The 23,721-nt window shown below is 37.3% G+C and overlaps 1 protein-coding gene across 3 annotated transcripts in view; it reads right to left on the bottom strand.

Annotated features, from left to right (window-relative positions):
• Positions 1-23,721, bottom strand: part of SYNJ1 (synaptojanin 1) — a gene marked incomplete at its 5' end in the record, with an annotated part of 87,428 nt that overhangs the window by 44,782 nt on the left and 18,925 nt on the right. For all 3 annotated transcript variants that reach the window (XM_080799833.1, XM_080799834.1, XM_080799832.1), the window contains 9 exons: positions 980-1,132; positions 3,422-3,503; positions 4,538-4,707; positions 5,818-5,914; positions 7,665-7,726; positions 13,775-13,858; positions 14,913-15,138; positions 18,371-18,638; positions 20,158-20,244. In XM_080799833.1, coding sequence (XP_080655959.1) covers positions 980-1,132; positions 3,422-3,503; positions 4,538-4,707; positions 5,818-5,914; positions 7,665-7,726; positions 13,775-13,858; positions 14,913-15,138; positions 18,371-18,638; positions 20,158-20,244 — 1,229 coding nt within the window. The remainder of the gene's footprint in view (positions 1-979; positions 1,133-3,421; positions 3,504-4,537; positions 4,708-5,817; positions 5,915-7,664; positions 7,727-13,774; positions 13,859-14,912; positions 15,139-18,370; positions 18,639-20,157; positions 20,245-23,721) is intronic.

The following is a 23,721-nucleotide window of genomic DNA, read 5'->3' as shown; positions in this document are numbered from 1 at the left end:
GCCCAATTGAGAACAGGAGGCTTAAAAGGCACTGTTTAAGCATATAGAATAAGTCCCTTAATAAGTGCCAAATACTAGAGGAGAAAGTGGCCTTGTAGATAAGGCCAGCAACATAAAGCAATGATGAGGCACAGAATTGTAAGTAAGCCCATCTCTCACACTTCTTTGGTACATTTTGATAGCCTCCTTTTCAAGGTAAGATAAATAAAAGAACAGAAACCTAATAATCAAGCCCTAAAGGTGTTGGGCTCATAGGAAGTATTGCATAAATTGTCCAATGATTTGTTCATCCATCCACCATTTGTCACAATTCTATTAAACAGGAGGCACTACAAGTGCTGGGAACACAAAGCCAAATGTGACAGGACCCTTCATTAGGATGACTATGGTTTTAAAAAAATCATCTTTATAATCAAAATAAACAACACAACAAGTAAAACAGTAGGTAAGGGAAAATCATGAAAAAAAATGTGAGCAATACATACATAGGCCTACTGGATTATATCACTAAACAACTAAATACGTCATATTAATACCCCCCAAACCTAGGGAAATAACTCTCTTCCATCCAACCACTAGTATCTGCTACAAAAGGAAGTGTTAAACAGGACGTAATGGCATAATAAAACAGAATTCTGAAACAGATACCTAAAAAAACCCAACACTCATTCATTCCTTTAGTCAATCATTCATTCATTCTTTCATTCATTTATAAATGAGAGCAAGTGGAGGGGAGGGGTAGGGTAGTGGGAGAGAATCCCAAGCAGGCTCCCCATTGAGAGTGGAGCCTGCAAGGGCGGGGGGTGGTGCTCAATCTTAGGACCCATGAGATTATGACCTGAGCTGAAACCAAGAGTCGGTCACTTAATCAACTGAGCCCCCAGATGCCCCCAACTATTAATTTAAAAAGAGATGATTTAAAAGCTTATTAAAAGGAAAATGAGGATCTTTTGTAACATTATGATAAATCTAGATCTACCTTAGCCTTTCCTTCAAGAGCTCCGGTCCCTGCGTATATCTTACTGATTGAATCACCATTCACGGACCACATTGACCTAAAAACTTCTTGAAAGCGAGTCACCAACTGAGGCTTTTCAGCTAAGCCAAGAGCTTCCAGCTGTTTTGCTAGCATCTAAAACGGCAAAAGAGAAACTTTTATAAGTATGTTGATACATTGTGATGTGACTTTTTAAGAACTACAAGAATCAAAAATTCACAGTTTATAGGACTATGTGGGATTGGATTCTGAAAACTTACCGGTTTATTAAGCTGTGTTCTATCCCACCATTTCAATTTTTAAAGTAAATACCACAACAGTGAAGCTTACAAGTACCTTAATATTCCCAGGTAGCAATATCCTTTCTGGTTAAATGGTAAAATTAACCTTTTAAAATGTCTCTATAAATCAAACTGGTTTAAAACTTGAAGAACTAACTATTCAACAGCATGCAATGGAGCACAGAAAAATATCTGCATAGGTTATTTAAATAGATATAGAAATAACTAATTTTCTCTAATTTTTGGATTGGGTTCTATACATTTGTGTGATTAAAATCAGGAGATTATGAAAAAGTAGAGTTGTTCTTGAACTATCACAAAAATAAATAAATTAGTCTTATTTCTGAATAAAGTCATGACAGTTTAATGTATAAAACCTCTATTGGTAATGTCTATAAGGGGAGCTGGTGGGAATACATCGTGCAAGAATGCAAGGTCTTCAGGCCACCACAATTCCTTCACCACAGGTAACAATAAACGTGTTTAGAAGTCATTGGTCTTTGGAACTTTGGCCTTTAAATCTGTCAGTCAAAGCAATGCATAATCTTTACTCAGTTCATTTGTCTTATTTCAAATCCAATCATGTTTTATGCCCTGCATTTTTACTTAACTCCTTCCCGTTTATGTTTCCTTTTATCTGTAAGTATCATGATTATCCATACTTACAGAGATCAAAAACTAAAATAAGATTTTAAAAAACACTAAACTAGGTTCACTTGATTACCCATGGACTTATACCAGAGCTGTTCTTCGTTACCATGAAGAATAAAACAAAATTAGGCTCCAGCACCATCTCTATCATTTATAGCTCCCTCTCTTCAAGGAATTTGGGAAAACTAGTCTTAGCTTCTAGTTTGGCTCTACCTACTCTAGCAGTAAATTTTGTAAACAGTCAACCAATTGCTATATACGAGGGAGTACTCTCTCACCTAGTTACCAACAGTGGATAGTCGGCTAAGTCAAATTCTGAGAACTAATACTTGTTACACTTTAAATGAAGACTTTCAAAGTATTTCAGTAAGTTTACTCTCAGAATCTAAGTAAACATATTCAGCCACTTAAAAACACAACTCAAAACAAACCCAAGCCATGTGATAAATGCCATTCCAAACGACCAGATCCCTGCTTTTACTTTTCTTGTCTCTGTCATATTTTCTATATAAATTATAATAAGACTCAAGGACAGAGTGTTTAAAAAGGCACAACAGTAAAATTTATTTAGCTACTGTGAAGAATACATTTCTGTAGCAGAGCAATCTACACACTGTGCTTTCATTTTTGAGACAGAAAGAAACTCAGTTGCAAAGTAACTCATTAACCAATGTCCTGGCCAAATTTAAGATCATTAACTGGAAGAAATAAGAATATGTTATTTCCTATTCTTGTTTTTATAGTATTTGAGAGCTATGCTAAGTTCCTATGTAACTAAATGAAGACCCACCACAGCCTTATGACCCCTACAGTTGCATAATAGGAAAGACTTAAAAAGCTCAGCATTGCTAGTGTGTCATATGGTTGAGACTATATCTATATTAGACTGAATTTACGGATACGTAGTAAAGAATAAAAAAAAAACTTTTAAACAAAGACTTTGTTGAATCTAATTCACTCTCATTCTCACTAACAATTGCATTTTCATCGATCCTGGTTTTTGTAGCTACTGATTTGAAAACACCATATAAATTGCACTGGGTTACAGACCGTCAAAAATATAACCCTATAGATGTGAAAAGGGATCCTCCCCAATTCTGAAGAAACTACACAAAGAACAAAGGCCAATATGTATACATTATGTGTGTGTGTGTGTGTGTGTGTGTGTGTGTGTGTATATACATATATTTTTTTTCTTCCAGAAAGCAAAAGAATTGTTGGAATAGTATAAATAGCAGTTTTTAAAGAGACAGTTAAGGAACAACACAGGGAAACATCAGCTATCTAAAGAGAGTATTTGAAACAGGTAAAGGGAACATTTAAATGAAAAGGAATTTTGAGGTAGGAAAAACCCATAAGAGAAGAAATGCCTTTAATGAAGCATAATGTCATTTTATGAAAAGTAATGAGAAACAAAAATATTACAAAAACATTAAAAGAGGCATTTGATACAAGTCACATACATACATTTCAACTTTTTTTTTTTTTTTACCTCTAAGCCAAGGAATGCCTGCACACTATTTGTTCTATCAAGACAATCCAAGCAGTTTGTTCGAACCGTACCACTCTGACATCTGCAACAAATTCAGTAAAGTTTAACAGCTAGTTTGAAACACAAATAATAAAGCTAAAACAAAATGAGAACAATTAAGGATATTAAAATAGCATCCACTTTTTACCCCCAACTTTTTATTACTACAATTTTCAAACACACACACACACACACACGAAAGAATTTACAGCAAACATCCATATATGCACCATCTAGATTCTACAACTATTAACATTCTGTCATATACTCCTTATCACATATCTATTTATCTACACCCACTTATTTTTAATTAGGCCAGTAGTCAGGAGCTAAATATGTATTCAAATTCATGACCCCATAGCTCTTTGCACATAAAAGATAATCAAGTATTTATGGAAGAAATTTTAGGTTTTTAACCTAAGACCTATACAAATTTCTATGGCATTGATACTAAATATTGCACAAACTGATAAAGCTAAAAGTTTGAGCTTTGTTCACGGAAGTCTACACTTCATCCTATACTCTGACCTTAATTTTTTTAGTACATACTTTCCTCCTCTACTTCATAATCAAAAACTGAAGATTTAAATTATACTAAAGCAGATAATAAACTATGTCTTTTACTTCTATTTGCAGTCAATAGTCCTTACTGAGGTCAAGATATATTAAAATATTAGTTTTAAGAGAAAAGTGAAATAGCCTCACAGATAACAGCATGAGGTCTGGAGGCAGATAAATCCTAGCTCTAACACCGTTTAGCTATGTGATTTGGGGCAAATTATAGTCTATGCCTCAATCTCCTCAAATGTTAATGGGGATAATAACTGAACTGATCCCTTCAACTGTTGTTACAGGTACATGTAAAGACTATGTACACTGCCTGGCTCAAATATGTGCCCAATAATATAAGCTCTTGCTACTACTACTTACAAGCCTAAAATCAAGTATAATAAAGATATTTTATTTTATGATAAACTTTGGTGTAAAAAAAGGAAATTTAAGAGCTCAATGTTAAGAATAATTTTTACAATATGGCAAAGTCCCAACTCAAAGAGAAGAGAAACAGAGAAGTCAAACCTTTGAACTTCACTTCCATTGAAATAAAAAAATCCATAATCTACAAACTTCTGGACTTGAGGTTTAAGAACACTATGCAATTTTTCTGCCTTTCCTCCTTTAACCATTTGATGATAGTCAAAATTCACCATCTGGATATCAGCAGCATGTTCAGAAGCTTTCAAATGACTCTGAAAGTAAAAAGGCAAATACTCATCTAAATGTTAACTAAACACGACCTTATCAAGTAATGTTAAAATGGAACCTTACATTTTAAATTTACACCTCGGCACGGTCCCTTGAAATCTTACTGATCTCACATAAAGCTTGCATCGATGCTGGCAGTAAAATGGAAAATTACCTTCTGATATCCAGTAACATCTTTTTTGTAGAACCTCACATATGGTCCCCAAGAGATTAGGTGACATAATTAACATCAGAGAAGTTAAATAATATTCTCATCTGATTTAGAAAATTAAACCACCAGCACTTCATTTTTTTATAAATTTAGTATCTGTTATAGAATCTCAAAATAAAGTAATTGATTTAAGACAAAACCTATCAAAGATCGAAAAGTTCATTTTTAATACTTTCATTCAAATGTTTTAAAAGTCATTTTCTAAAGTATAATCTAACAGCATTTATTTCACAAGCTTAAAAACAAAATAGTCAAATAATTAAGTTACTTCCAGACTTCATGAGACTAAACTTCAGAAAATGTTCTCTTAACCATTTTGTTTGATTTGACCTTACAATCCTATGGAACACCATCATTTATGTTAATTATCGATTCAATGAGTGTTTATGAAGAATATTTTTTCTTTAGAAGTTGAACATATTTTTGGGTTCTTTTTTACTTGAAATTCTCAAGCTTTCTGTCATCAATACAAGAAGGTACAGCCTTGCATGTATACAAATGAGTTATTCACCATTTCATAGGTTTAAAACAATGACCATGGTTTCTAGGAAATAGGCAAGTCGATGAACAGATGAAGGAGGAAACTGCTGGTATCTTTTTACCAGTGACAGATGAACATTTTTTAGAGAGGAGGATATTCTTCTGCTTCTCCATGGCCTAAATAAGTACATTTCAGAAAACAGCATCAATTGCTTTGAAAGCTTTCCATAATCCCAATTTCAGCAATATTATGTAAACTGGTTCTTAGTAGCCCAAAGAGTTAATGGTTCCAACAAGTCCTCAACCTTTTTCTAGGAAGTAATTTCATTATTGTATCATATTATTTTTTAATATCTTCTACATGTCCATGGGCCAGAACAGAAGAAAAAATGATCATGCCTACCTGGAAAGCCTTACTTAGCATATGTTCACCTTCTTTAGATCCAAGCAAATTTACTATTATTTGTTTACCATATAAATTCTTAAGTGTTCTAAAATGCCTAGTAAAGAAAAAAAGAGGAAATTAACATATGTCAAGTGATAAGCTAATTTTTTCTTCGACACACAGAAATCCATTAAATAGAACCTATAAGACGGTTTCCTAAATTCTAGAATTGGCAAAACTGGATACAAATTCATTGACCAATTCATTCCTCTCAAAATTCTGAATTTATCAAAAATTCGGTTAATGCCTCTGACCCATCAATACTGAGACTCCCACCTGTGCTGGAGCTGCTGGACCCACCCAGCCCCTCTCCGCTCTGTGAGGCTGGTGCCACATAAGCACGGAGAACACGAGCCATCCAGCTTGGGGCGGCAGCTATGGCAGACGGCTGCACCTCTTATGTGAGGACATCCCATATTCCATGGGTATCCAGGACCTCCTTAACAGTTCTAATCTTATGAAAAATAGGCCACCCACCCATCTCCCCTCCAGGAACCCTCCGCTTGTTTCCTAGAGTTAAGAGTCTCTGATGGTTTGCCTCCTTCTCTGTTTTCATCTTACTTTATTTTTCCTTTCCTTTCCCAATGTTCATCGATTTTGTTTCTTAGATTCCACATAAGAGTGAGATCATATGGTATTTGTCTTTCTCAGACGGACTTATTTTGCTTAGCATAATACACTCTAGTTCTATCAACATCATTGCAAATGGCAAGGTTCATTGTTCTTGATGGCTGAGTAATAGCCCATTGTATATATACCACCTTTTTTTTTACCCATTCATCAGTCGATGGACATCTGGGCTCTTTCCATAGTTTGACTATTGTGGACGTTGCTACTATAAACACTGGAGTGCGTGTGCCCCTTCGAATCATTATGTTTGTATCCTTTGGACAAATACCTAGTAGTCAATTGCTGGGTCATAGGGTAGTTCTATTTTTAACTTTGAGGAACCTCTATATTGTTTTCCAGAGTGGCTGTATGTTTGCATTCCTGCAACAGTGTAAGCGGGTTCCCCTTTCTCTGCGTCCCCACCAATACCTGCTGTCTCCTGACTTGTCAATTTTAGCCATTCTGACTGTGACTGGTATCTCATTGTGTTTTTGATTTGTATTTCTCCAATACCAAGTGATGTTGAGCATTTTTTCATGTGTCTGTTGGCCCTCTGGATGTCTTCTTTGGAGAAATGTCTGTTCATGTCCTCTGCCCATTTCTTAACTGGATTTTTTGTTTTTGGAGTGCTGAGTTTGGTAAATTCTTTACAGATTTTAGATACTAGTCCTTTATCTGATAAATCGTTTACAAATATCTTCTCCCACTCGTAGGTAGGCTGCCCTTTAGTTTTGTTGACTGTTTCCTTTGCTATGCAAAAGCTTTTTTCCTCATCAAGTCCCAACAGAGCTCATTCCCACTTCTGTTTCCCTTGCTTTTGGATGCGTGTCTAGCAAGAAACTGCTGTGCGCTAAGTCTTTGAAATCTAGTGTGCATTTATTTAACACTTACAGTACATCTCAATTTAGACTAACTGTATTTCAATTACTCAGTAGCCACATGTGGCTAGTGGTTACCCTATTAGCATATATTCAAAGACATGGTTTTGAGGCCAAGAGATCAAGACCCACAACCCAGTGCCACCAACCCCAGAAGTCATAATACTGGGTATCACTTTCTTCTGGTTAAATTAGGAGTCAGAAGAAATTTTAATTAGAGCCAAAACAAGCTGAAATGAATCAGTAAAATATAATAACTAGTTTTGTTGCTTAACAATATCAAAACTTATAGCATTATATAAAAATAATTAGCCTTACCTGTCAAAAGCAGGGGCATTGGCTTCAAATCCCCTTGACATACGAACACGATGAGATCCCACCTACAAGGGAAACACATTTAATCATACCAAAAGCCAACATGTAGACAATACGTAGTAATTCATTTGTTGAACAAAAAAATAGTACATTGAATAATTGATTTTCATTTATATTATTGTTTTTTAAAAAGCCAAGTTCAACCTTTCCTTTATTTTTAAAAACATGACCTCATTAAAAAGAAAAAAAAAAAAAAGAAACCTAGAGGGGTGCCTGGGTGACTCATTCGTTAAACATTAAGCTTTCGGCTCAGGTCATGATACCAGGGTCCTGGGATGAGCCCCACATGCCTGTCATCGTAGGGCTCCCTGCTCAGTGGGAAGCCTGCTTTTCCCTCTCCCACACTCCCCTGCTTGTGGTTCCCTCTCTCCGCTGTGTCTCTCTCTGTCAAATAAATAAATAAATAATCTTGGAAAAAAAAAACAAAACCCAAACTAGAAGTCATGAAACATTCATAAACTAATAACAATTTTTACGTACAAAAGATTTTTTTAAAAAAGATTTTATTTATTTATTTGCCAGACAGAGATCACAAGTAGGTAGAGAGGCAGGCAGAGAGAGAGAAGGGGAAACAGGCTCCCTGCTGGGCAAAGAGCCCGATGTGGGGCTCGATCCCAGGACTCTGAGATCATGACCTGAGCCGAAGGCAGAGGCTTCAACCCACTGAGCCACCGAGGCACCCCCAAAAGATATTTTTAAGAGGTCTTTTGTATACATTACCTTGTTTTAAGCTCAAACTACATGCCCTGTGTAAGTTAACATATTACTACCATCTGGGTAATAAAAAAATTGAAATGCAGACAAGTGAAATAACTCTCAGAACAAGAGAACTAATTAAAAGAAAAGAAAAGAAAAAAAAGATTCACACAAGAATTCAGGTCTCCTGCACTAAATTTCTACTCTTCCAAGCTGCCTACAAATGCAATGTCTACGTATTTTTCTTTGTTATGCTAAATGCTCTATTCACTTCTCCTTCATCCAAAGATTCAACAAATTAAAAACACTGTTCCTGGGGTGCCTGGGTGGCTCAGTTGGTTAAGCGACTGCCTTCGGCTCAGGACATGATCCTGGAGTCTCGGCAGGGAGTCTGCTTCTTCCACTGACCTCTCTCCTCTCATGCTCTCTCTCTTTCTCAAATAAATAAATAAAATCTTAAAAAAAAAGCAACACAAAAAAACACTGTTCCTGGGAAAACAGGCTTTCCAAGTCAGTCTCACAGTCACACACAAACAATCAGAAAATACGGTTTAAGAAAATTAAACAAGATAGAAAATATCTGCCTTCCTGTTTTGTTATAGTTTTTCTTTTCTCACATAGGAGAGTAGCAGAAAGATGACACAAAGTTAAGAAATATATAAGAGATGCCAAGAAGAAATATAAAAGTGACAGCAGGGGCGCCTGTGTGGCTCAGTGGGTTAAAGCCTCTGCCTTCGGCTCAGGTCATGATCCCAGGGTCCTGGGATGGAGCCCCACATCGGGCTCTCTGCTCTGAGGGGAGCCTGCTTCCTCCTCTCTCTCTCTCTGCCTGCCTCTCTGCCTACTTGTGATCTGTCTGTCAAGTAAATAAATAAAATCTTAAAAAAAAAAATCTATCCTTAAAAAAATAAATAAATAAAAATAAAAGTGATGGCAGATAATTTTCCTGAACTTCACTTTTAAACATTTCCCTTGGAAGCTCTGGTATCAAAGTTCCCCAGAATTCATTCTCCCCAGTTTGAACAAAGTGACTTTGAAAGGGCATGGGAAGAGGGCTACCAAACCAGTCACACAGTTCGACAAGTAAAACCAGAAAATGAGCTCTAACGTGCTCATCCAATTTGAAATTTGAATTAATGGTATTATCCATTCATCACACATCCTTCTCTCCTGATAAGTGAGACAATCTAGTGACTTTCCTGTTAACCAATATTTTCTCTTTGATGTTTTTTCTTTTCAATAAGAAATGATTTGCCTAATGTCACACCTATATTCAAGTTCATTTTATGGTGCTTAATAGCCTTTGTAAAATTTTAAAATTTGAAAGATGTGTTCCCCAAGACATGAAGCATTTTAGACTGAAGAAAACTTAGCAGAAGTTGATACCTTTTCTTTGGAGTACTCTCAGGTAATTGCCTACAACTCTATAAAGATCCAAGCCTCAGCATTTTTCTACTGATTAATATTTATCTTGAACAGTACTGCCAACTGTCAAAAAGGTAAAAAAAAAATACAAGTACTGTTTTTCAGGCAATGGCTGTGATTGTTCCCCATCACTCTGGTCTTTGACACACAACTAGCTATACACCATAACTCTTAGTAACATATTGGTTAAACTAGACTGGTTTTATTACTCAACTAGGTTTTAGGACAACTGCCTAAAAAAAATTCTCTAATAAAAGAGTTCTTATATTAATGGCGATAAAAGCAGTACTCCAGAAAGTTGTAAGGCTTTAAATAACCATAAACTTATCCAATTTTTTAAAAAGTTGTACCAAAAATATCTTTTAAAAACCATTTAATTGGGTGGTATGGAACATCATTTTCCATTAATACTACTGCTTCATGTTTACATATTTCTCTAACTTCAATTAGACCCGAAGTTGAGTGCGCGGCACTATACGAGACATAGTTCTGATGAGGCTTTCCATCCTTTAAGGCTAATATAGCTAAACATAATGTCAGAGTAATAGTTTAAATTGTAAATGTTAAAGAACTTCCGAGAAAGGAAGTCATAAGTAAAATCCATGAGTTGCCACCATTTAAAGTATCATTCTTATCTGTGTAGCACCTTAGGACAACTCCTAGTAATTCCTCAAACTAATCCATGTTGACATTTACCTGTTCTGTAAAAGGCCTGACCCTCCCCCCAAACAGATGATAAGCTCTCTCTGAAGCATCAGTGTAGTCTTTGAATCTCTCATTGTATACAATATACATCCAGTATAGAATAATATACATTGGAGGAACTTAAGTATTTAATGAAGAGCTCAGTGTGGAGGAGGGACTGAATCCATTTAAGGAGATCTGAGTGCACTCTACTGAAGGACGGCAAACTTTAATTTGGGGGAGAGAGGATACTTGTTAGAAGATGTCAAGGCATGAAGTTGGACAGGCAGAGGAAAGCAGATTGTGAAGAAAAGGGCGCCTCATAGAGCTGATGAGTATAATATAACAAAAGTGCGAAGCACTGCCAGAGAGCTGGAGGAGACAGCCAGGAAACTGTGAGAGTCTTCCAGGCAAGAAGAAATGAGGAAGAGCCGGACTGGGATGACGGAGTGGGAAGTGAAAGCAGGGGAGAGCCCCAGGGGAGGACGCTGGGTTAAGTGTCACAGGGCTACTTTGGCTGATTCAGGACTGGCTGTTAGAGCAGATGGGGCTGGAGATGCTTCAAGGTCAACAGAATAACATCGGGTACACAGAAGTTCTCAAATGTGAATGGTAGGGAACTTGGTTAAAAATACAGATTTCTGGACCCATTTCAAGAGATGGGTGATGTGAAGTTGAGGCAATGAATTTTTATTTTTTTTTTTTGAATATTTATTTCAAAATCACCTCAGAGGATCCTTCAAAATCTCACAATTAAGAAAACCTCAGAGGGATTATCTGTGGGGTAAGAGGCAAGTGAAGGGACAAGTCCCAAGGAATCTCTGTCCGTGCCTCTCGCGAGGTAACACTAACTTCAAGGAACCCTAAAATTAATTCCAGTCTTGAGAATACAAAAGATATCTAACAATCATTTTCAACCACTCTCTGTCAAAAGCCCTTGTTTGTTTCTAAGGGGAAATAAATTTGGGGACTTCATATTTTATATTTTTAAAAATGAGTACCTATTTTTCAGTTTTTAAAAAGTGATGAAATATTTTCATTCCTCTTTTACCTATTCTTAGAATGATGGGGAAAATGTTTTTCTGTAAAAGATACTTATGAAACTAATCCACTCCTGTTCAAAAAAAGGCTGACTTTAAAAACTACTAAGCTAAATAATTGATAACTGGGACAAAAGGCCAGCTCCATGACAATTTAGCAGAATTGTTGGATTGCCTTGTCTTAAAAATTACTATCTTTATCAAGAAATGCGTGATGTTAAAATCTGTAGCTTTCAGCCTTTAAACAGTATGATATGGGCAAGACAGACTATGTGGGCCAGCCACAGAACACAGCAGGAGGGAAGAGGACAGCCTTACCCAAGGTGGATCACACAATGTAACTATTCAAGATCCAACCATACTGAATAATCAGACACTATAATTCTGAGCTTCTAATAAAATATCACAGGGAGCAGCTAACAGAGGGCCCGTAAATAGGTTATCGCCATTTCTTACACTGCCCTGTCTCTAAGCAAAAGAATTCACTGTTCCTCAAAACAAGGCTTTAGGAATGTTCTTAAAGCAAACATTCCAAACACCCTTCTCTGATCACAGAGGCTTAGGAGAAGTGGACAAGGGTTGGGATTCTTTCCCAAAAGAGACTTGGGGAGAGATAGACCTACTTAAGTTACCCCTAAATGCCAAAGAGAAAACCTGCATAAGTCAAAATTTTTGACAAGAACTCAGGAATTGTAACTGCTTTCAATTCCTGTTAATTCTTGGCCTGTCTTACATAAATTGCAGTATTGAAAAGGTTCAAGTGGTCTGCAATCTTTCTCCACTCCAGCCATCCTAAAATGTAAGAGATCCAGCTGTGAACTAAAAGGAGGCAAGATTTTTTTCTGTCCATTTTCTCAGTATTATAGGCTATGGCATAAAACTTGCTAGACAATACATACTAGAAGTCTAAAATGAAAATAATGTATACTTTAGGGACTAAAGATTTTTGAGTAAAAATAAAATGTAATGGGATCAGGAAAGAGACAAACCATAAGAGACTCTTAATCTCACAAAACAAACTGAGGGTTGCTGGGGGTCGGGGGGTCGGGAGAAGGTGGTGGGGTTATGGACATTGGGGATGGTATGTGCTATGGTGAGTGCTGTGAAGTGTGTAAACCTGGCGATTCACAGACCTGTACCTCTGGGGCTAAAAATACATTATATGTTTATAAAAAAATTTTAAAAAAATGTTTTAAAAACCTACAAAAAAATAAAAAATAAAATGTAAAATCACACTATTATGGGCCATCTAATAGTATGAACTTACAAGAAAAAAAAATCTTATATTTTAAAGATTAGATGTTTATATCAACAAAGTTAAAAAAAATCAGAAAGCAAACTAGAGAACATATTAAAGATAACAGGTTACTACAAATTATAAAGTAAAATTTCAATAGCAGATGTATTATTGATAACAATAGCTAACCCTCACACAGTGCTGCCTGTGGGTACCATGCATTGGTCTTAGTACTCTTCATTTTATCCTTACAACCCTATGAACAGGAACTACTAGTATTACTATTTTTCCTGTCTTATAGATAAACAAACTGGGACACAGAGGCGTTAAACCACTTGCCCCAGACCACACAGCTAGTAGTGGCAGACTAGGTATCCAAACTGAGAAATCTGGTTTCAGAAGCTTTTTTTTTTTAAAACTACATTCTTCTACCTAAAGAGGCTAAATTATTATTTATTAAGATACTGAGATAGTAAATAAGAAACAATGAATATCAAGTGCTATGGAAACATTACAATTTTCATATTAAATACAGCAGTTAATTTCTACAGACATTTGAAAGAACATTAAATCAAAAATATCTAAGAGAGGGGCGCCTGGGTGGCTCAGTGGTTTAAGCCTCTGCCTTCAGCTCGGGTCATGATCTCAGGGTCCTGGGATTGAGCCCTGTGTCTGGCTCTCTGCTCAGCGGGGAGTCTGTTTCCCCCTCTCTCTGCCTGCTTCTCTGCCTACTTGTGATCTCTCTCTCTGTGAAATAAATAAATAAAATCTTTAAAAAAATATAAAATAAAAAAAAAATTAAAAAAAAAATCTAAGAGAATTCCACGAACTCTTGTATTTAGACCCTCGTTTGTCTATCTAATATTACTAAACTGAATAACAGAACTATCCAATGAACTGTCCTGAAAGTTTAGAAAACATGGAAAATATTCAAGAGAAAAACACAAGATAAAACAATGTTACACAGATACCTGCAACCCTGGTTGCTCCCAGAACAATGGAACAGATCCCCGGATTTGTATGAAAGAAGAAACAGAGTCATCTAAGTACACAACCTACAGAGAAAAATCAGATATAAAATATTTCCACAAAGTTATTATCTCTACATGACAAAGACAAATTTACTAACATCTGTTGCCTGCTAGTTTTGTCTTATGACCAGTCTCTTGCATATAATTGTCCAAACAAAATATCCAGAAGAGGCAACTAAATAAGTTTGACTTTCTTTTAATTAGTGATAGTTTTTCTGTATATTATCCAAAAAAGAGTAAAAACATAAGCATATGTATCATAACTTTTAAAAAGGAATGCCTTCTAAATCTCAATATTTTACACACACCTTTATATTTAATTTTTTAGTTTTTTTTTTTTTAATATTTTTCAAAAACTAATTTCAAGAACTGAGTTGGGCTGGGGGTGTGGCCTGAATTTCAATTCTATAGGTTCAGAGCCAAAAATGTCGTAATTTTTAAAAAATTCAACAACTCTACACATTTCTCAGTGCTCAACAAGGTAAGTGTTCTCTTAACTCCCTTTATCTATTTCATCCATTCCCCCAGCCACCTCCCCCCTCTGGCAACCACCCGTTTGTTCTCTGTATTTAAGAGTCTTTTTTTTTGTTGTTTTGTCTCTTTTTTCTTCGTTTTGTTTCTTAAATTCCACATATAAGTGAAAACATATGGTATCTGTCTATCTCTGACTGCAAATGCCATAACTTAATTTTAGATGGTATATATATATCTACCTTTAAGAGCTGGGTTTGATTTAATTTCACAAAAAAAGTTGTCTTTTTATTAAGATACTTTTATTAAGTTGTCATGCTCTATAATTGAAGATTTTAAAAATTCAATACTAAAACGTACAGCATTGACAACAGCATGCTAATTAGTAAAATTCTTGTTACTCATCTGAAGAGCCATACCTAAGTTTGTTTATAAATAAGTTTGTCTCAGAGAAGCCTTCCTTAAGGCCAGTAAGTAGCCAAGAACAACCACAAGATGACATTACAGATGTGAAAAGGAGTTCTGAATCAAATGGAAATCTCTGGTTTTATTATTTTCTGGGACTCTCATCTAATACATGAATTAAGCAATATAAAACACTATATACCTGTTCTGTTTCTACAAAATTAGCGACGTGACCATCATCATTTGTTCCCCGGACGTTAAACCTGGTCCCAGCTCGTTCACAGCTGAGTCTGGAAATGAGGCAAGCTTTTGCCTGCTTATGAGCAGCATAAATTGTTCTGATTTCTACTCCCCCACACATGAGGCGTAATAGCCAGTCATCACAATTCACACCATAGTGCTTGAGATGCAAGTGCAAAGACTGATTCCTAACAGAAAGAAAATAACTCATTAGCTTACTGAGTACCAGATAACACAGCATAAGTATTAAAACAATGCTCCTGAAACATTAATTTAATGATATTCAATTAAAAGGGCCTACAAATAAATTAATTCATTTACATTTACTATACTAGGAATCAGAAGAGAAGGCTAGATAATGCGATCCTTTGGCATATGACCTGTAGGTCTACAGAAAAGAAGCCTATCTTTTATATGTTTTTAGTATCTATGCCCCATTCTGTTGTCTTTTTATATAATATATACATAACCTAACTTTTCAAAAAAACGGATTTCATACACACATCCCCACCCCACTTTATAAAGCTCTCTCTTTCTTTTTTTTTTTTTTTTAAAGATTTTTATTTATTTATTTGACAGAGAAATCACAAGTAGGCAGAGAGGTAGGCAGAGAGAGAGAGAGGGAGAAGCAGGCTCCTTGCTGAGCAGAGAGCCCGATGCGGGGCTCGATCCCAGGACCCTGAGATCATGACCTGAGCCAAAGGCAGAGGCTTAACCCACTGAGCCACCCACATGCCCCTAAAGCTCTACTCTTAACACTCCACTTTAATAAGGCTATTTAATTTTAATTTAAATAGCCAATTGAACTAGCAGCTTCCATATTAATAAGTGTCTAGAGTTTCCCATTACTCCAAATAGTTTAGCATTCAAGGTAACAGAGGGGGCCGTGTTTCCAAACCTTTCTGGAGCAGAAAGTTTTACTCAAACACACGGAAGCCCAGTGATTAGGAAACACATCAAAGCAGAGTCGGCATGGCTAAAGAAGGGACAGGGGCTGGAGTCCTGCTGGGCTGGCCACCTTCTCATCCTGCTGCCTGCCTCTACTGGGTTCTTGACAGGAACCTTAGTCCTCCAAAGAAAGCACGTGGAATTTCCCAACCAACTGGTCACCAAGGAAAAAATACTGTACAGGAAAACTTTCTGGATGGTCTCTTCCGATAACAAAGTGTTATAAAAGTGAGTTTTCTATGATATTGAAGCTTGGTTCTTTGAGTTTTAAAACTCTTCTGTTTTAAGCAGAAATTTTTTCTTAAGTACTCTGCATTATCTTGCTGTCTTAGTCATTAATACACAGCACTACTGCTAGACCAGCCGTTGCCCAGCCCTTTTCTGAAGGGTACAGGCTGCAGGACAGGAAAAACAGAGAGTGGCCATGTGCAGTTCTGGTAAACCATCCACGCAAGAAAGCATAATGTAACTGAGTGGTGAGATTACTTCTGGACTAACACTGAATCCAATGGCCATTATGTATTTTCAAAATACGACTTCTGTTTTCGTACTCTACTATTGCCTATGTTGATCTGAGGCGAAGTTCAAAGTTGGCCGGTGTATCCAGACACCACAGCGAGTCCCATGTCATGGTAGAGATTTGGGCAACGTACTTGTCCCCATTTAAAAACAAGTGGGATCCTATACATTTGTGCAGGTAGAGTTTCTCCCTCTGCCATAGGCTGTCATTTTTCTTTCCTGCCAATGTGTTGCTGTTTTATTTCTATTTAAATTTACAACAACTCTCAACTGGCAGCAGCTTCAAATCTCCAGTGGAACGACATGACTTAGGTTTTGTTATGGGTGTTTGTGATGACAAAACTTACTTGGCTATATCCCGGGAAATAGTTCTACTAAGCCACGAGAGTAGGTACAGTAAATGCATAAAGCTTTCATGTTTCTACACAAAGTGAAGCTCAAGAATGTCAATCCTTAGGAAAATTGCAGAAAGTGTAAAAATCAAAACTCATTTTTGGTGACCTGTCTCCTGCTAGATGAACTCCCTCAATCTGTGACCTAAACTTGTTGCCACCTCCACCCTTAATTGAACTAACTAAATAAATAATTCCTATTGGTTAAACTTAGCAAATGTGCTTAATTGCTGATCATTGAGCCAATGCATCCGCGCCTGCTTAAACTTCTAACTATGGCAGGAAAACTTTTATCTCTGAATCTAAGGAATTTGGGCAAAGAATGAGCAGGGCGGAGGAGGAAAAAAAGTGAGGCCAGCTGCCTGGCCCAGCTGTACCACCTTAACTTTTCAGGGATTTCAATGCCTCCTCCATCAGAAAAAGTGTGGGGCTGACAGGAGCAGCCAGAGCTCTATGCCCACTCAGCTGCCCTCAACCCTTCTTTCCCCAGGCCACGGCCATCATCTCCTCCTTTGTGCGGCTCCAAGTCTCTCACTACAGTGCACTAGAGTCTTTTTTCATTCTGCCCTTGTTTCTTCTCCTCCATGCTACTATGCTGGGCCAAAAAAGTTCCACATTAGCTACAAAGTTTCCTCTAAAATGAGTTTCTTATCCTCACATCGTTGTTGGTTTTGAGCCCTCAGACAGACAGCCAGGGAAGATGGGTCAGACTCTATGTGACCCATGGGTAAATGGTAGATGGTGCAAGGGAGAGAGAAAGAAAATATACAGGAGAAACACCTTGAATCTGACCTACTAAGGGAGACCCAAGAGCTGAGAGTCCTGGACTTTGTTCTTACAACATGGAAACAGAAAGAAATGTAATTGCTACGTGATGTCAAGGAAGAAAATCAACAGCAATGCTGGCTGTGAACAAGAGAAGCATTATTCTAGAAATCTGGTCAGCTCCAATAAAGCAGTACTGATTAGAGTCACATATGCCTACGCTTCATGCATACTTATAGTACAGCACGTTTACACATGACGATGAAATACATTTGTTACCTACTTAAGTCTTCCTTTATTATAGTACTAAACTTTATCCTACTATGCCACTTCCTCATAGTCTATCGCTCTTGAATCAAGTTTATCTACCTATAACCTTTAAAATAAAAAATAAGGCAATGTTGTCTTGGAGAAACAATGTTGTCTTGGAGTCTTGTCTCTGCCAGAGACAAGATCTCAAAACTAAGAAGAGCAAATATGGGTAACGCAATTTGATTATAACTAATTCATTCTTAGTTTTAACATAAGTATCTTAAATATATTTCAGAAATGAAAGTTCAGTCTAGATCAAGGAGAGCAAATGGGTTTTATGTCCCATGAGAACTTCAGTAAGCTGACACTGGACATGTGACCCGCTCTACTGGATTCTGGAGCAGGAAAGAGCGGTGTGCTCAACCAGCAATGCCCATCGCTGCTGTCTCTGGAAATAACTGATGAACACGCTATGCCCCAAATCAAACCATTGCCCAGCAAAAGCATGACTACAAAGGGAAAAAAATGTTTAACAAAAACTCACCAGAAAAATCTATTATCAGTTGTGTGTTCTTGCATGCTACGATGTGCATTAAGACTCAGATCTAAACTGATTCCAGAGGCAGACCATGCAAAATAAAAGTTTCCCGAATTCAAAACTTTTCGCACTTCTGAAATGCGATCCTCATCTGAAGAATCAATTCGTAGCGATATAAATTCAGTGGAAGTAACTCGGAAAACTTCAGATTCTTGAATTTTTCCAACGGACATACATCCGGTGACTAAGACCAGGTAATGTAACATGGTATCACCTGCAAAAACCAAAGAATTAATTGGATTAAAAAGTCCCAATATTTTTCAGATTATTCAGTGTCTCCCAACTTTCTTGTCATGTCTCCAACTTTTTAAATCTGACAGCATGTTTATTTTAAACTGCCATGGACATGTTTATATTTACAACTGGATTTTGGGAGAACATGAAAAAAGAAATCCTTGCTTAAACACATTTAGTATAATGCAGCATTTAAACATTAACAGAGTATCTCACATTGATGAAATTATTCCTCTACTAAATCTGAGGATATTCAAAATTTATCCAGTAAAAATATACATATATACATATATGTTATCTTCCCCCATCTTTCTTTTATGATTGCCAGGAAATCCAGACAAGACAATAAATGTGGGAATTCTTTGTAAATAGCACAGTGGGAAAAAAAAAATGGAAAAAATATCAGTGTGAGCTGCCACTGCTGACACATGAACAGAAAGCCCCTAACAACTTATAAAACAATTTGGTTTACGAAAACTTTCACAGAGATTTTTCACTCATTTTGACAAAAATCCTATGAAATTAGCATGAAGGTGAAATTTAGCAGTGGTATACTCTGACAATGGGCTCGGAGCAGGCAGCCGTGGCCGTGAATCTTGGCTCCACCACTCATTATCTAGACCAAGTTCACTGTCTTAACATAACCAACCTGAGATATTCTCCTTCATAAACCAGGATTAAAATAAACCTCGCTGGACAGTGAGGGTATACCTGAGACAGTATTAGTTAAGCACCTAGGGACAGTGCTTTTTACATTCGAGAAATTCGTAACAAATGACAAATCTCCACTTTACACACCAGCCCTCCTCAAAGTATGGCACATGAGCTGTCACAGTGAGAAGGGTGCTTGTTCCAGAATGGAACCAACTACCTTATGAATAAACTCACTGTTTAGTTCGGCTGACTTTTTTTTTTTTTCCTAGTAAGACTTTATCAGTGATGGAAGCCATGTGTTGGTTTGCATGATGGCGCAAGCTCCTTATCACAGACCAATAACAAAACGGTTCACCGACTGGTACCAGGCCTTGGGCCACACCTGCAGCCATGCTATACAGACAAACTGGTAATCACAAAGGTTACTCTGCAGCCCACGGTGACATTAAGTGGCAGAGAGAGACTCAAGCTGAGACCTTTTAAATACAAAGCAGATATCCTTTCCACTATAAACCAGAGCAATCCGTGTGGTTCTCACTAAGACATCTTTTCCTAAAACACTGCACCAAAACCAAACAAAAAAGGGCAATACCCTGATTTTCTCTTTTGACAACAGATACCGATCTTAAAATGTTTAAATAGGACAATGTCTCTGGAACTTAAAATCACAAGAGCCTGAGTATGTAGCATGCCTTTGCAACCAACAAACATTTTCTCAAGATTAGCGTAATTAGGGTTTAAAAGATGTAACCATGCTTTTACCTCAAATACAGAGTATGAAATTATATATAAGCAGTCTCTCAAATCCTTAGAATTAAAAAAATGGAAATGAATAATGAACTTACCAAGATTTAATCGTAAAACACCTAAGAGTCCATATGCATCCAGTACTTTGGAGTATGTACCCTTGATTGCCTCTTTTTCTGCAGATGCTACAAAAAAAATTTTTCAGGGTAAGAAAAATGGCCTGAAACATCAGATTCTATTTAGCTATAAAGCCAGAGTCTCAAACAAAAACTGCTAAATCGAAATCTGATTTTTTTTTTTTTTAAGTAGGCTGCACACCCAGTATGGAGGCCAATGCAGGGCTTGGAATTCACAACCCTAAGATCAAGACGTGAGCTGAGATCAAGAGTTGGACAGTCAACCAACTGAGCCACCCAGATGCCCTTGAATCTGATACTTAACCTAAATGTATCACATAAACTATTTTTTCAACTAGTAACTCAGTTGTCCTTGAAGAGTCAACAACTTGTCCCAGCACCATTGATGAATTAATCCAGCTTCTCCCAATGATCTGAAGTACTGCCCTGATTAATACTTGTATGTTTTGGAGGTTGTTTTTGAATCTTCTTCTTTGTCCCTCTGATATGTTTGCCAATGTTTACTACCACCACTACCCTGGGTTATCATATCCCTAATGGACATTATCCAACTCTTTTACCTACAATCTTTCAGAATCTGGCCTCAACCTCCTCTTTCTGCTTCTGCTTCATTTTTCATTACTCCCTTCTCCCTCCCATCACCTGCATTCTATGCTCTCCTCACATTAAACTGCCCCAAAATTGACCAAACGTGCTCTTTTACACCCCAGCACCTTTGCACAACTCTAGCTTTCCGCCTGCAAGCCTCCACTTAACCTTCACCTTATATAAACTTCACCCAAGGTCACTTTCTGGAAACCTCTCTTTACCTCTACAGGCACAGTTCTTTCACAGAACTCCCTCTCCATGTTGCCGAAACATTTCCTATAGATCCATCACTTGTCTTTCCCATTAACCAGCCTGATCCTAGAAGGCGGGAACACTGTCCTAAGCATCCTGTCACCCCTGACATTTAGAATCATGCTTGAAACACAGACGATGACAAATGTTGAAATGATAAAAGCTAATGGCAACACCTGACAACAGAGTTTAGCGTAGGAACGCAGATCTTCAGTTTGGCCTTTGCCTTGCTTCATGTCTTCATGACGTTAATGTTATCTAGCTGTTGAATATAACCCACAGAACCATATCCCTAGGTCAGGCTGTTGTGGTTGCTCTACTGAAAAACAAAAACAAATCCTGAAACTTTAAAGGAAAACTCTTCCTAGAGCAAATATACTTACTAAAAATTTGACCAAAAAATTCCAAAGAAATATAAGCCACAGCTAGTATCTCAATGGACAATTCCAAATAATTCTAAAGTCTACCAAATCCAGAAAGGTATGATCCTCTTTCCCATTCTCTCCTTTTTCTTCTGTTTCGTTCCTTCTCTACTGTTCTCCTTTTCCACTCTCTAACCCACACCGCCAACTCACCTCCTGGCTGACTAGTTCACGCCTTATTTACCCTCATCTCTTGCCCTGTACCCCCTTCTCCTTTTCTCATTCATCTCCTAGACAGAATTATAGTACATTTCAGCAATAGTATGTGTTCCACATTAGAAGAGCATGTTATGGGGCCTCTGGGTGGCTCAGTAGGTTAAGCGTCTGCCTTTGGCTCAGGTGAGGATCTCAGGGTCCTGAGATCAAGCCCTGAGTGGAGCTCCATTGAGCAACCTGCTCAGTGAGGAGTCTGCTTCTCCTCCTCCCTCTGACCCTCCCCCCCAGCTAGTGCCCACTCTCTCTCAAATAAATACATAAAATCTTAAAAAAGAAAAGAAAAGCATATTATTAGATCCTTATGACCTTCCCACTTCCTGTCAATCTTTACGGCCAAAAAAAGGGCTATCTTCTCTGCCTACTGCTTTGCCCAGTACTCCTCAGTACTTTGTATTAGAGAGCTTTTCTTTTTTCCCTGAGCTCTTCTCCAGGGTTCTACAGACCATCTCATCTTCCCTGCCTCCCTCACCTCTTTTCAGACCATCCACTCATAAGCCTTCTTCCTAGTTAACCCATTTCTGCCTTGGAATGAGTTGTGTTCTGCTAGCTGACAGAACACGCTAAAACTAATTACTCAATTAATCACTCAATTAGCAGATACTGTCATAATTCTCTAGCATGATCATTATTAAGGGTGAGCTTTTACCTTTATCAAAGCACCCCAAATGAAATTAGGGAGTAAGATTTCACTAAGCCATTAAAGTTATGGGGATTTGTACTTCATTCTGCATTCGTAGAGTTCTTCTTATGATTACACCACATGCTTAAATAACAGTCACTCCTGACATTAAATGACAAGCAACACATATACAAAATGTCACATTAATTTTAATTATATTTTGTAAAGTAAATCAGGATTGCCCGTCCCTAACTACTCCCTCATTAAGAGTACTGTGTACATTAAGGCAAATGTTAGGGGCGCATGGATGGCTCAGTTGTTAAGTGTCTGCCTTTGGCTCAGGTCATGATACTAGAGTTGTGGGATCGAGCTCCACATTGGGCTCCCTGCTCCGTGGGAAGCCTGCTTCTCTCTCTCCCACTCCCCCTACTTCTGTTCCCTCTCTAGTTGTGTCTCTCTCTGTCAAATAAATAAATAAAATATTTTTTTAAAAATGAAGCAAACATTAGAGACTTGTTATACCTCTGATGACAGAAGGCATGGCTTCCAGGGCAAATTATTAGAGTTTAAGAGGTTACATGCTCTATGTATTTAACATCACTAATATAGTAATACAGATATTACTAGATGTATCCATTTCAGCACCTAAATCATTATTTAGGTTCAAATACCAGCAGCCAGTAAGATTAAAAAGAAAATGAATTTTAAAATTAAGCCATTACCCTCCCTTAAAAACAACAAAAAAGTTATTTTATAACTTAAATTATCAAGCAACAAAATGGTCTCTCTTCTTTTTTTTTTTTTTAAGATTTTATTTATTTATTTGACAGACAGAGATCACAAGTAGGCAGAGAGGCAGGCAGAGAGAGGAAGGAAAGCAGGCTCCCTGCTGAGCAGAAAGCCCGATGTGGGGCTCGATCCCAGCACCCTGGGATCATGACCTGAGCTGAAGGCAGCGGCCCAACCCATTGAGCCACCCAGGTGCCCCAAAATGGTCTCTCTTCTAATAAAATATAATAATGATCTTTTCATTAACTGTGCTCCAAATATATGAATATGTCATGTCTCTCAGGCCCCATGAAGACCCATCTATGAAACTGTTATCTGATTCAAACACGGCAACAAGTGTCATGCCGCTTATTTACACTTTTATATTATATTCTAAGACTCAGGAAACAGGCCTACACACGAGCATACAATTTAAACTGAAGTGCTTATTCTTAGGTAAAAGTATGCTAAAGGAAAGGAGAAATAATTTGAAGAGTAGATATCACTTTCCTTCCAAGGAATTTTTTGCTTTCTCCTCAAACTATTAAATGAAATTTTAGAGTGATGAATGACGTTTCAGCTGAGCTATCTGTATATTGCTTCTTTGGTGATTATGACAGTAACGAACACACATTATTCAATTTTCACAACACCCCCAGG

Source organism: Martes martes (assembly GCF_963455335.1).
Source record: "Martes martes genome assembly, chromosome: 1".
NCBI lineage: Eukaryota > Metazoa > Chordata > Mammalia > Carnivora > Mustelidae > Martes > Martes martes.
The sequence above is the reverse complement of the archived record's forward strand: the minus strand, read 5'-3'. Positions and strand labels throughout refer to the sequence as shown.